The sequence below is a fragment of the Fulmarus glacialis genome, unplaced genomic scaffold (genome assembly GCF_000690835.1).
Source record: "Fulmarus glacialis isolate BGI_N327 unplaced genomic scaffold, ASM69083v1 scaffold27820, whole genome shotgun sequence".
Classification (NCBI taxonomy): domain Eukaryota; kingdom Metazoa; phylum Chordata; class Aves; order Procellariiformes; family Procellariidae; genus Fulmarus; species Fulmarus glacialis.
In genome coordinates this window covers 3,345-17,245 of record NW_009188699.1, presented here as the reverse complement: position 1 = coordinate 17,245, position 13,901 = coordinate 3,345, and the positions used below count along the sequence as shown (strand labels likewise).

Sequence of the window (13,901 nt, the reverse complement as noted above, 5' to 3'; positions counted from 1 at the left end):
ACTTAGGAGCCGCTATCAACCCCGGCCCTGGGTCCGGGGCGTTCATCCAGCTCATCCCTCCTGCCGGCAGCATCTGCCCGCGGGGCTCCCTGAGGCAGGCAGGGAGCCTTTCCTTGCCCGGGCAGGCAGGACCAAGGCAACGCTGCCCAGCCCTCGGGGGGTCTGGGACGGACCCGGCCGCAGTGGGTGGGCAGGCGGCAGCCCCCAGCACGGCAGATTGCAGGGCCCGCATTAGCTACCCCCACCAGCTTTGTAGATTAAAGAATTATGAACTCCTGAAGTTTTGCAATATTAATGATTGTAGCCATCTGTTAATCTGGCAGCCAGCAACGAGCTGTTTTTTTACTTTGCTTAGTTCAGTTATTACAACTGAGTATTTTTGGTTTGGCAGGGAGCTGGAGGAACGCGACTCCTCTGTGTCCCACGGTAGCTGTGCAATGACTTGCATCCAGCTCCTTACTGCTGTTCCCGCGTTATTTAGGTGCAGCGTGGGAGCAGGTCCGAGAGCAGGGGGAGAGGAACTCCCCAGGCAGGAGCTGGCCCACGGGCAGGGAAGGCGATGCTGCGTGTGACAAACACAGCCTGGTGCAACGCTGCGTACCACCTAGGGATGGTGTCTGGGGGTGGGGGACTGCACCAGCAACCAGCCGACAGCCCCCACCACCTTGCAAAGCTGTCCCTGGGAAGCACAGGGTCTGCCCTCAGCACCAGCTGCTAATTACGGCTCTCTTTGGGATGGTATTTTAGATAACTCAGTTCTCTGGTGCGCACGCCAAAGGGATAAACTCATTTAGCAGGTTAATTAGTGTCCTTGGTAGAAATGGTATCAGCACTCTCCCAGCCCACTCAGCAGAGGAGGTTGGGAAGCGTAACGCAGGCAGAGGCAGCGTGTTTGGGAATGGCCCTGCCCATCAGCCCCGGCTCCGCTGGCACTGTGGCCATGAACTTGCTCACTGACAATTTTATCGTACAAATCCACCATTGCCCACATTGTTAAGAGAGTAAAGCTGCCCACTTCACGCAAGTTCTCTGTTCAGATCCAGAAAGATCTCGGTCTCAATGCCCAGTGTACTCCGTGGGGATGTGCATCACCGTTCCCCCTCGAGCAGAGGTGGAAGAGTCACACCGGTTTACCAGCAGCACTAGGTTTGTTCTTAAATATTACACTGAGAACTCCTCCCTCCAGCCTGTAAACAATTAGTTCACTAGCAATGTACTTCAGAAACCCGATCCATAATCAATGGTGATGCACAGACTCAAAACAGGTCTGCTAACTGCTGACCACAACCAAGCAGCCCCTTGGCCCACAGCTACATTACACTCCTGCGCTAGATGACGTTAAGACTTTAAGATAAGACAGTTTCACTATTTGCAGACGAAATCATATTTTCGATACAGGCACTTACTTGCAAATGTTCTATTTATTGTTTGGCAGTAGCTGTACACACACTTGCTAAAACAGCAGAGTTCCGTTTGCTAAAATACAATATTTGGATGAGACAGCTCTAGGTACCCATTTTCCTCTCCAAACTACGCATTTCAATTTTTAATGAGCTCTGTTCGTCTCAATTGTACCTGGAGCAAAGCAGACGAGATCAGCCTTCAATTTACCTTTGGGGTTATACTAGTCATAGTCTCAGGGTACCGGGAAGATGTTTTCTACTGTGGTTGATTGTAATGACTATACCTCTCTATCCAACCCATGCCCAAAGTCAAGTGCAGATCTTCAGAGAAAGTCTTTTTCTCATACATAAGAGATTATATCATTATCTATAATATAATCCTCACTATAAGGGCTGCTATAATCCATTAAAATTCAGAAGTAGATGAATAATGAATAGATATGCTATTTACTTACAGTAAATTAGCAGTTCCTAGCCTCTCCTTGTGATGGTAAATCCCAGCTCGAAGGGGTAACAGAACACCTGCCCCCACCTGCTCCCCCTCCCTCCTGTGCCCAGTCCTGCACGGGGCACCGAACAGGGCGACACTGAACTCTATGCCCAGTCCAAGTCCAGTCTGACATTAGGGCTTACTTGGTTTTGCTGTTGTCTTTTTATACCCACAGCAAAGTGACAAAGCACGATGTAACACCCTATTGTTAGCATGCTCGGGGACTAACAAAATTTGGAGAGTTGAGAACAGGAGCCTTCAGGGCAGCCGGCTGCCCAACCTCTCTGCATTACTGGGAGAGCACCCAGAGAGCGTTACAGGCCAGACTGCAAGTCAAGAAAGGAAAGCTTTGACACCAGGGCAAAGCAGAGAACACAGATACAGCACCTACGAAGATTAGTGTTTGCAGCCTCCTTGGCCCCCTCTGTTTTCTCACCCTTCTACTATCAGGTAGATGAGGTGAGAAAGATCACGTTATTAGGAACACGCAAGAAACACCTCTCTTGGAAACCGGGATGAAACACCACAGCGTGTCTTTAGGAGCACAGACCAGAAGGAGACACCACGGGGCCAGCCCTGCCGACAACCAGCAGAACCAAATTCCCGAGTATCAGGGGACTTAGCAGACCTCTGCTTGTCCTGGCTGAACGTGGACAGCATGAGATAAAGGTACAGCAACTGTTTTAAAAATCGAACAAACAAAAAACCCCCCCCAAAATCCAAAACAGAACTGACAACATAATGACAGAATTTCTACAGTTTTACTTAACATTGTGTTGATTTAGATACATGTACACTTTTGTAGAAATCTTGAATAACAGCGTAGCTTATTTAGGATAACAAAAGCTGCAAAAGCCACTGAAAGCCTTAAATGTGCAAAATACAATTCACCACATATTAAGATTTTTTTTTCCCCCCTGACTGCCAAACCAAAGCAGACAGGTATCATAGCAGGGCAAAGAAGAATATAAGCCAGGCTAGAAATATTTCTCTGTTTCTACCTCCACAGTTCAAAATTAAAACATAAACTTACCACTATAATAAGGATTTGAGAAATCCAGGGTCATCAGCACCAGTCTAACAGTCACCTATTGTAGAAAATAAAAACAAAACCCCACAACTGGAAACCCCTGAAAACTAGATTTTTTTTATTTACAAACAAAATAAGCTATTTACTGCATTAGGCCTTCCTGAATCTGGTTTCTTGAAGCAAGTAAGAAAGCTTCAGTTAATGTCCTTCAGTCTCAAGAGGGGTTTGTTTTTTATAATTATACACTAAACAAAAGAGGGTGTGCAAACAGCATTTTAATGCATACTGTTGTACACCTGTGCAGAGGCAGTTTTCCTTTTTTAAACTTTTGCCCTCTCAGCAGCTGTTCTGCTACAGACATCTCGCCCACAGCATATCTGTGCAACACAACAGAAGTAAAGACTTGTTTCATGTTTCTCTCCCCTCATTCCCCCCAGTCAGCAACTCTCTGTAGACCGGCTTTTTTAAAAACTTAAACCTGCTACCTGTTTAAGCAACTGCTTAATACATGGACCTGCAAGAAAGGAAATTTCCAAAACAGGCTGAAATACAGCCACTGTTCACCACCTTAACCTAGGATTTCATTTTTGGATTTGTCTGAAGTCAGTTTTTAGCTGAGTGTTTATGGAGATGACAACCAAAGCAGAACATAAGGGACTTCAGGAAGAGATTTCTCAGATCAAGAAAAATTAGAAAATATTCCTGAAGATTTTGCAAAATTACAGTTTTTCAAAAATGTTTATGAACTTCGAGACTTCATGATGAGCTGTGGTGCCAAGGGGCAGGTGTCTTAATCCCTGGGCAGAGAAAAAAAATGAGTTAGTATACTTCGGTAATTTTTATAATAATGTTATAATAATGACATTGACATATGATCTATTTGATATATTTGATATCTACATGATATATCAAATGACATATTTAAATATCTAATTGATAAGTAATATAGTTGTCATTGATATGCATTGTTGTTAAATTCTAAAATACAGAGATACTCACTACATTGTGAAAGAAGTTGCAAAGGTGCTTTGCCCATGGACACCTGAAAAACAGATACAGATTCTTAATCCATTTTCTCATAGGCACCCACCTGCCCCCAGTTTCAGCCACTCTGAGTTTGGCATTGATCAAAGCTTTACAAGAAGGCTAATCCAACAATTCACTTCAACTTCCAAATGGAGATGATTTCAGCATCAGATGCACAGTAAAATAATTAAGACACAGATAGAGCATAAGAAACAGGATTTCATCAGATTCTCTTGGATCACTGCTAGAGCATACTGTAAAGCCTCACAAAACAAAAAAGACAATTAATGGAATTGCAAATTTGTTAAATACAGCTTAGTCACACACAACTGAGTGAAATTAGGTATTTTATTTTCTCAGCTACACACAGCAAAGGCTGGAGAGAAGAAACAGACAGAAGCCTTTCACAAAGAAGGTCAACTTACACATCCATGATTTCCACTTAGACAGCTACTAAGAAGTCGAATTCTCAACCTTGCTCTGCTGCCATCAGCTATGTGTGAATTAAAAGTGCCAGAGCAGCCAATTACTCTGCCTTCTGGTCTACAATGACAGAGTCAATTCATTTTAAAACTATTATGTCAATACATTAAAGCTCTATCACTCTAAAGCCTATAATGCTTTACTGCATAACACAGGAGAGCAAGGATTATATTTATAAACAGCTAGTGGTTTCAAAAGCAACAGTGTTTTATTATAATTTGTAATCTAAATAAATAAAATACTGACACTTTTTCAGAACTCTGTTTTCCCCACCCACTGAAGCTTTGTGCTGCTGCAGAGCAAGTGGTCTCTCTTCTTTTTAAAGGAGGGTAAGAATGACAGGCACAAACTTAATGCTGTCCTCAGTTTGTATTACAGTGCACATATGTTCCCGAATCTTTAGTTTTTGGTGGGGACCTAATCCCTCACCACCATGTGAAGCATTTCTTACCAGTTTAAAAGAAACCTTGACATCTGTACACCCATTGTATTCTTGTAGACACACAATAATACACATTTTGAGCTACTTTTAACTATTTTCTCTAAATAAAGTTTTATGCAGTATTATGCCTCCTTAGAGTCCAGTAACTACTTTGCTGTAAGTCCTAATTAAGGTTTTTTGGTTGTTGTTAATGACAATGATATTTAAGTAATAGAACTAGACTGTACCATATGTAATCTTGATGACTGGTCAGGGTTGCCAAGAGCAGAAAACATGTTTTTCATAACATTGGGCACTGGGAAGTGAGAAGGCCATTTGGTTGCAACAGGTAACATAGAACAATTTCAAATCTACTCAGAACATTGTGTTCAGTATCTTTACCACTGCTAATACCAGGGAAGAATAAAAAACACAAGAATGAATTGTGAATTAAGACTGTTAATTAAGAGAAAACTACCATCAGTGTTGCAACAGATAATGATTTTCTATTTGGCTATGATGAAGATTCACACTTACACATGCAGGTTTTCTGTAATAATATTCAGAGTGAACAGGCCAATGGATTGCATCTTCTTATGTCTGCATGTCAGGAACAGGCAAAGGAATTCACCCACGTACTGGGGACCAAGGTTTTGCCACCTAAGCAATATAAAACCAGGAAACAGAACACAGCTGTTCAACAGAGACAACTTTCCTGTTGATTCCTAGCATCTTATTTGCATTCTTGACTTACCCAAAACACTGGTTTCAGAGAGCTAAGAATTATATCTCTGCTTAACATTACTGCTGCGGGACTGCTCTTACTGTTTCCATAAACAGACAACTTCAGGGAGCAAGTGTTTACTCACAGTTTTAGCATTGTTGCTTTCTGACGATTTAGATCTCTCAAAATCAGATTGACAATGCCATGGAGAACATGTTCTTCATAGGAAAGATGGTCCAATAACAGCCTCAGAGCCCAAAAGTTATTCTAGAAGAGACAAAATAAGACCAGTGATTTAACCTAATTCCCAATAATTTATTAAAAAACAGTATAAATTAGAGGTCAGCAAAGCTAAAGGGGAACAAAATCAAGTTAAAAGTGCCTAAAATATCCAAGTTGGTGTTACAGAGATTTTAAATATCATTTTAATCACTTAGAATAGAAATCAGTATCTAGGACTCACCCCAAAAGCCAGGGCTATCTCTAAGAAGGAAGTCAAGTACGGAAGATCACAAAAAAGCATCTGTTGTACCGCTTGTACTGCGAGAATAAGACAAGCCTCATGGTGCAACTAGAGGAAGAGATATCAACAAGAAGAGGCATTTATTTAAAAGCCCAGTTTCCCCACTACTTGTATATTGTGTCCAGTCAAATCAGCACTAAGTTACTACCATTCCAGTCAGACAGGTTGGATGTCAGACATGACATCCACAAGGATCTTACAAAGACCAAAATAAGGGGCAATAGAACAGGTACTTCTATTTATATAGCATGTTTCACCTGGTGCTCTCAAAGTCCTCACAGAAACATGAAGTCTCACACCGTCACAGAAGTAGAAGTAGAATTAAAGGGAAAAAAATTTCTGGCCCAGTACTCTCACATATTTGGAGAGTAAGCTAAACGTAATTTCCTCAAAAGAAGTAAAAAGGAATAAGATAGCTCCTTAGATGTATTGACTGTATATAATATAGAATACATTTCAAGCAATCTTTAAACATGTTTCACTATACTTGAAACCATCATTCAAAACAAGTTTAGAAATTCTGGGCTATTCCAAGTTTTGAGACAAACACACTATCAAGTCTCAAAGGATAGTCTCCAGTTCGAATCAAACAATACAAGATTACCCTGTGAGAAGTTAAGACAGAATCAATTATTACAACCCTCCCACTTTATAATGCATAAATTTGGACAGTGATGAAGTAAGACTTGTCCTAGGTTGAAGATGGTGTCAGACAAGAACAGACCTTAATAGTTTTCCTACCTTCAGGTATCTGCTCTAGCCTTTAGACTGTGCTAAGAACAGTCTTATGCTGATTCCCCCCAAAAAAATCTTCAAGCCCCTTCTTAAAAGCTTTTCATAATAACCCAACTGTTTTCAATACTACTGTATCTTCAAGCACAATAAAGCAAATGGTAAATTTCCTTATTGCCATGTGCACACTTACATGAGGAGAAAAAATAGCAGGTGGTAAAGAAACATTAATTTTTGCCTTCAGTTCCTCCAAAAGGCTGCCACTGGCAGCGAGCACTCCCTGCAATAGAAGTAGTGAGTCACAAGTAAAAAGGGTGTCCAGACATGCTACAGACATCAACCAGTGCCCAAGATGGTTCTTTAATGTGCTTTTACTTATTTTTTCAGCATTTTTACAGATGAGGTTGACTCTTCAACATCACACTCAAGGAAAGTTGAGGCTCTACAGCACTAACCAAACCATATCACATAACCTCCTCATTTTAACCTACTACACTTAGCAGACAGTTAGTTCTGTTCTTGTGAAGAAAATACCCAGATACTGACTCTTTAGGACTATCTGAACACATTTTTCTAAAACTGCTTTCCTATCCATTTTGTTATCTGATCCATCTCAACATTAAAAGAAAAAGATATAGAATCAGTATTAGGCATTGAGCTGCAAGCAGAGTTAATCTGTTTACTGTGCATTTAACACTCCTGAATCACAACATTCTGCAAAGTGTCACATTTGGCACATACCACAAGAGTATTTGATGAGGCACTGTAAAGTTAATCTTAGTATTTAGAAGAACGAGCCAATGCCCACATCAAACGAAGTCTTGTATAAAACCAAGGCAAGAGATTCTTTCACTTCACAGTATTGTTTCAGTTACCTTTTGGAAGTCAAGCGGTGGCTCTTTCAGGGATAGGGGATGTAGGTGCCCGCTTTTTTCCAGCAAACTGCTACTACCCAAAACCATGATGAGGGAACTCCAGCATTTAGGCTGAAACATGGCAGAACATTTGTTTACAAAGTCAAATCCGCTCACAGAGGTGTGAAATATTCAGAGAGAAAAGGGTTCTGATAGTAAATTCTTGCATTAGAGAAGTAACTGGACAAAACAGGTAATATACTATTGTGGTTTAACCTGGCAGACTGCACTATACCAGCTACTTGGAAGAAAATTAACTCTATCCCAGCCGAAACCAGAACATATAAAGAAACACTCAGCGGGCCACACAAACACAGTTTTAATACAGACTCACATTCCTGTATAGCGACACGTTGCTGTAAAGGAGTTTGAGCGCCTGCTTAATTAGAACACCATCTTTCAAGGGAGACCCTGCAAGAAGAAAAAATCCAAAACGTATCTTATATTCCCTGAATAACTACAGAGTGTGAACACAAACAAGATATTAACTTAGTTACAGATATGTTTCTACAGAAACCTAACAAAAAGGGACAAATGAGTGTCTACAGATATTTTACGATTTTTTGTAGGTTCTGAATAGAAAAACAACATCAACTGTAAAATGCTATTCCAGAAAGCTGCAAAGAGCTGAATACAATTTAGACTAAGCCATCACAGCAGGTAACCCAGAACAAAGTCTTCATTATGTACCTCATGCCACAGTACAGTGCAACACACACTATCAGTATCTGATACATCTAAGAATTCTACTAGTAGTTGAACATCTCCACAATAAGTCTTTCATTTCAGAATACACCTTGACAAGTAGCACGCACCAAGACAGGTGATCACAGTTAGCAGTGGCTAAACTAATGACAATGTAATTCTGATCATGAAACCCTTTCCATCAGGAAGCTTTTATTCTCAAGGTCAAGGCTGAGACACACCATAATGCTAAGTTACACACTGCCATTGGTAGTGCCATGATGTAATAGAGAGCTTTGTTTTTTTTTTAATAGGTTGCTTTCAGCAAAAACAACTTCACAGCTGACAAAACTAGCACTTTGTGAAGTGTACTAAACAAATTCATGCTCAAATATAAAGACATTCTTCCTGCCTAGCGTTATGTACTGTGCTTTAGTCCGGACAATTTATAATTGGGTTCAGAGTCCCTCAGAATGTTACTAGATCTAATGAAAAAGGAAAAGCTGTAATTAAGTAAGGTTCTAAACATATGTAATCAAAAGAAATCACACTTGCCAACTGTAATCCAGGGCCCAGAGTCTAGCATAACGTTTCCAGTGGGGACACTGCCTGTTCTGAACATCTTCAGGTAGACCTCAAACTGAAAAGGTGTTATCCGGCAGGCAGTACAGCAGGCGAGGCTATTGACGGGAAACAACAGCGAATGCGCAGCATCAAGGAAGTCTCCAGTTTTACACAAATAGAATGGGATTTTATCTCGAAGGTCTCTTAACCTGGAAAGAAGGAAGAAATGAATATTTGATTTTCATTAACATGAAAGTTTTACAATACATATGTATAGATCTGATTATGCTTGACCACTAGTAAGTTACATCCAATAAGGCAGAAATTAGTTGCAATGCAGTATTACTTTCACTTAGCAAACAGCTACCAAAATCCGACTGCTTTTTGATCTGCCAGTTTATTACACATTGACAAAACACAGACTGGGACACAATCTTAAGGAAAGAAACAATTTTAAAAAAAAAAGCCATTTACCCTTTGGTATCATTGCATTTCACAGCTCTCAGGTAGCGAACAACTTCTTTATAGCTGGGGATAAAAAAAGAGGGTAAGCAGGAAGAGGAAGGAAGTGCAAAGCTATATACAGGTCAATCAAACATTTACTACAATTAATGAAGCAAAACAGTAGGTCTTCCCACACAAGAGACATTGCACAATGGGACAGAAATACAACTGGCAGAAAGAGACAGTTGGAAATAAGTTCCAAGAAGCTATCCACAGATTATCTCTGTACTCTGGCAAAATGAAACAGGAGGTTCTTTAAGTGGACTGTATTCTTTTGAATACAGACTTCTGAAGACCCAGAAACCACAACGCACTTTTTTGCTGTCTTCCATCTAGTCAGCCGTTGATGAACAGAATTTGTTTTAAACATCAACATCTAAAACTTACTAGGGTTATGGAAACAAAGAAATTATCCACTTCAGCTTCTCTTCTCGTCCTGAAGTGTTCAAAGGGCTTGATTCTGCTTTGAAAAACTTCAAAAACCTACTGGCCTTGTTGATAAGTAATGGGCATGAACAGCTTCAAAATATGTCTTTGTTTTGTATGTTTCCCCATTATACAAAACTCCCACAGATGTTAGGAAAACACTATACTGCAGTCAATACCATGCAAAATGTAACAGTTGAGTTCATAAAATGAAAAATCCAAAACAAACCAATCTTACTTCTTTTTGTCTACCAATTTCTCCACTCGAGCCTCTATAACAGGGAGTGTTTCCCACAGAAATACTTTTCTTCCTTTCTGTGTTCTTTGACCAGTGATGTTCTGGCCTTTTAAAACAGTGGTCAGTAATACATGGTCCCATGGCACAACATTCAAGCTGAAAGTACAAAAATAAAGTAATTTTTAACCATGTTTTGTTTGTACACCACAATTTGTTTCCCTTAAGTAACATGAAGATTTTCTAATAAAACATTTTGAAATTTACAGCTCACTTCTGGGGGGAAAAAAACAAGAAAAAAAAAAAGAAAGAAAAAAGCTATATGGACAACAACTTAGCCATAGCATCAAACAACAACTTTTCCTGTAAGGACAGGACAAATACAAAGCAGCTAATACTGAAATCTTCCTATAAAATGCTCACACCTAACACTGTCACTGAAAGAACCATTCTATATAGCTGTTTTCAAAACAAGCAACTGTATAAAAATATATTCTGTAAACAAAAAACAAAGAACATACCTATTTGAGAAGCCAAAACAGTGACATGGAAGTGAGATGGACTGAAAAAAATTAACAAACTTTTCATACAAATTTTTTGGAAAGTCACACAACACCAGCATCCTCTGAAGTTGTGTTGTGATCCTATGTTTTGAAAAGAAAAGAAAAAGAAAAATTTCTTAAAATCAGATGAATTACTATTAAGTTGTTGCTTTTTTTTTTTAATCCTATGGGAAACTATTCTACAGAAGTTTTGGGTTTTTTTCTGTTAAATGTCAGACAGTTTGGATCTATACTTAAATTTGTGCTTTAAGATTTGTAGTGAATAACAGTATTGCTCTTTTGTTATTATTTTTAAACACCAGTGAAACCAAGGTTCTGTGATCTTAAGTTTTAAAACAAAGATCCCCAGTGAGTATGTGCGAGAAACACTGCTGTAACATACGATGAACCCGATAAGCAACCTGATCAACCTGAGCTCCTGGTAGCTTCACAGCTAGTGAAACCATTTTTGTCTTAACTGAAAACACACTGATACAAAGAAGAATTTACTCTTTTAAAGTTGGGGGAGGGAGGCAAAAAATTCCTTTTCCTGTTCTTTTAAAGTAAGAAATGAAAAAATTCAAGAATAGTAATTTAAAATGAAAACTGATATAGGATTTAGGTTATACCTGTCATTAGTTTCAAATAAGAGGTGAGAATATATAATTGTTTTTGAGTGCTCCTGAAAAAAGTTAATTCTTAATTCATTAACCTTCTGTTGCAAGTGAATTTCGGGTTAAAGGTGAAATATAAAGCTAAAATGAGAAATGAATTAAGCCAAGTGAGCTAGATGACCTCATTCATCAGCCTCTGGGGGAACTTTACTATGTTACATCCCTGACTACTCCATCCCAGTGGAGTACTACAAGGCTGCTGTTTTGATCTTTAACAGACACTATTTACTCTTTGGCTTAATAACCACAAGTAGCTACCTGACACCACCTTCTGGTCTGGCCTCACAGAACAGTCCTAGACGACAGTCAAAAACTAATCCATCTTCTTGGCTTTGAGTCCCCCATTGAGTTATTCTCCTTTAAGGCCACAAAGAAGGGTTTGAATGTTTATGTGGCTCTAAATAAGGCAGGTATTGCCCCTCTCCTTCACAGAAAGGAACTAATACTCAGCAGGGCTTCTAAAAATCCTGATTTGTAGTGTACAACCGTAGAACCTGATAGCATGCTGGGGTCCCTGCTTGTTAGTCTGACCGGTGCGTGTTATTGTTTGTATTCTTCTGCCTGTCCCTACCCATCTGCAGTCTACAGGCAGGCAGCAGCAGGCTACTCTTGCTCAAACACCACCTAAGACAGTACAGTGGGGTCATGTTCCCTGATAAGGAGTTCCTGATGCTACAGAACCATCAGATTATACACCTGTGTAAGTTTACTTTCGGCTTTTAAGAGCTAAAGCATTCACTTTTACTCTTTATGCCTTTGAATAAAAGTCACTTGAAATGCATTTTAAATGCAAGCAGAAAGTTTGCAGCCAGCAACCATCCCATTGCCGTCTCATCACATGATAAGACAAGTCTTACCTTTGCAACAGACAAGGGACAGCAATCTTTAATGAAGCAGTATGACCAAGGTTCTGCCAGCTTCTAAGAGGGGAGGAAAAAACCACTAATTAATTTTTGGCTTGTTTTCCTGCCTTTTCCCATTCTCTATACTCAACTGTTTAAGAAAACACTTTTTTCTTAAAAAGCATTGGGAGCTATCATACTAATAAAAATTATTCCAAACAGATAAAACAAGTGCTCAAAGTGTACAACACATTCTAGAATTAACACTGTTTTACAGCAGTACTTAACCAACTGAAGCATACCTCCCCCCTCCCGACCCAAGGAGAATAAAGCAGTACTAAACCTTCTAACCTGCTGTATTGGACCATCACGGGCACATCTTTGCTTTTACAGGGCCTCTGAAGGGCTGTATATCATCATCCCATGTAACTACAGTGAATGCTGTGGGACTCATAAGGGTACAAAGAGAGACCTACCCAAATAACGTATCCAGCCTGCTCCTTGCAAACCTTGACAGTTCCTCAGAAAGAATTGCAGAGGAGCTGCTGTTTCTGGCCTGTCGAACCAACCCAGACCACGTTTACTTCTCCTTTATAAAAAGCCTTGAATTTAAGCCCCCAAAAATATTTAGGTTTTACAAAGCAAAGCTCTGCAACCTTGCTCAGGCTAGACAGTAATCAAGCATGAAAGAGCCATGATATAAACAAGAAAATAAACAGCACAAGTAGTAAAGACTTAAGTATTTAAACTCTGTTTTTATTTATTTACTATGCAGTCCTCCCAGCTGACAGGTCAGCCTCCAGACTTATGGGAGGCATCTAAAACTTATTACCCAAGGAACCACACATCCTCCCTTCCTTCCAGTTCAGACGCAGATGTTTCTTCACACAATGCACTCTCCACTCAGGAAAGCTCCCCTGCCCCTGTACCTTCTCCTGGGGAATTAACCCCACCTGCCACCATCTGCTGTCTGTCACCCTCCCTCCTCCCAGTTCCCATCTCAAATTCCTTCCCCTTGTTGGAGATCATCTCCCCTCCTCATGACTCAATCCCACTTAACTTCTTCCTCTCACATCCAACCTTTAACCTTCTCTTTTCCCCAAAATCCCTCCCCATAACCAATCTCATTTCTCCCTCAGGTGTACTCATTTTCCTCTCACTGTGCTGCAGCCAGGGCTGAGATCTTAACACTGTCCTTACTCTTAATAAATGGAAAACCAGAACTCTCTCACTTAGTCTCCTCCCTTTGAGGAGCAAATGAAGATTACACACTAGATGTAGAACTGGATACTTACAAAGCAGGGTCTTTATGAAGTGCTATCTCTTTAGCTGCTCCCAGAAACATGACAGCAGCAGCTTTAGGACTCTCTCTTTCTGCCTGATTTAAAAATCTTGTTACCAGCGCAAAAACTCCAGAATACCTAAGAAAGTTAAGTAGTCTATAAGATAAAGTGTCTGCAATGATGTACTTTGTAAACAAATGGCAGTTATAACCATTCCACAGTTTGAGAGCAAATTGACTTGTCTTTCCTTGAAAAGCGTCTATAACATAGTGAAAAGGTATTTGCATAACCATTACTTTAAGCATTTTAAAGGCACATACCATCAAGTAAAAGCTGAACCCCATCCCAAAAAACAAATTAGTAAAAATACGGGCTTTACTTTCATGCTTTCCCAGGTTATA

The 13,901-nt window shown here is 40.0% G+C and overlaps 1 protein-coding gene across 1 annotated transcript; it reads right to left on the bottom strand.

Moving 5' to 3' along the window:
* Window positions 1-5,722: 5,722 nt before the first annotated feature.
* On the bottom strand, window positions 5,723-13,552 carry LOC104071886 (the record flags this gene model as incomplete). The annotated part of the gene is made up of 10 exons (XM_009579589.1): window positions 13,513-13,552; window positions 12,233-12,295; window positions 10,681-10,803; window positions 10,163-10,318; window positions 9,469-9,522; window positions 8,986-9,203; window positions 8,081-8,157; window positions 7,026-7,112; window positions 6,041-6,148; window positions 5,723-5,844 (listed from the first exon to the last, which is right to left on the bottom strand). Coding segments are annotated over exons 3-10 (923 nt in total), but the record flags the coding sequence as incomplete, so codon positions are not given.
* Between the last annotated feature and the right edge of the window lie 349 nt (window positions 13,553-13,901).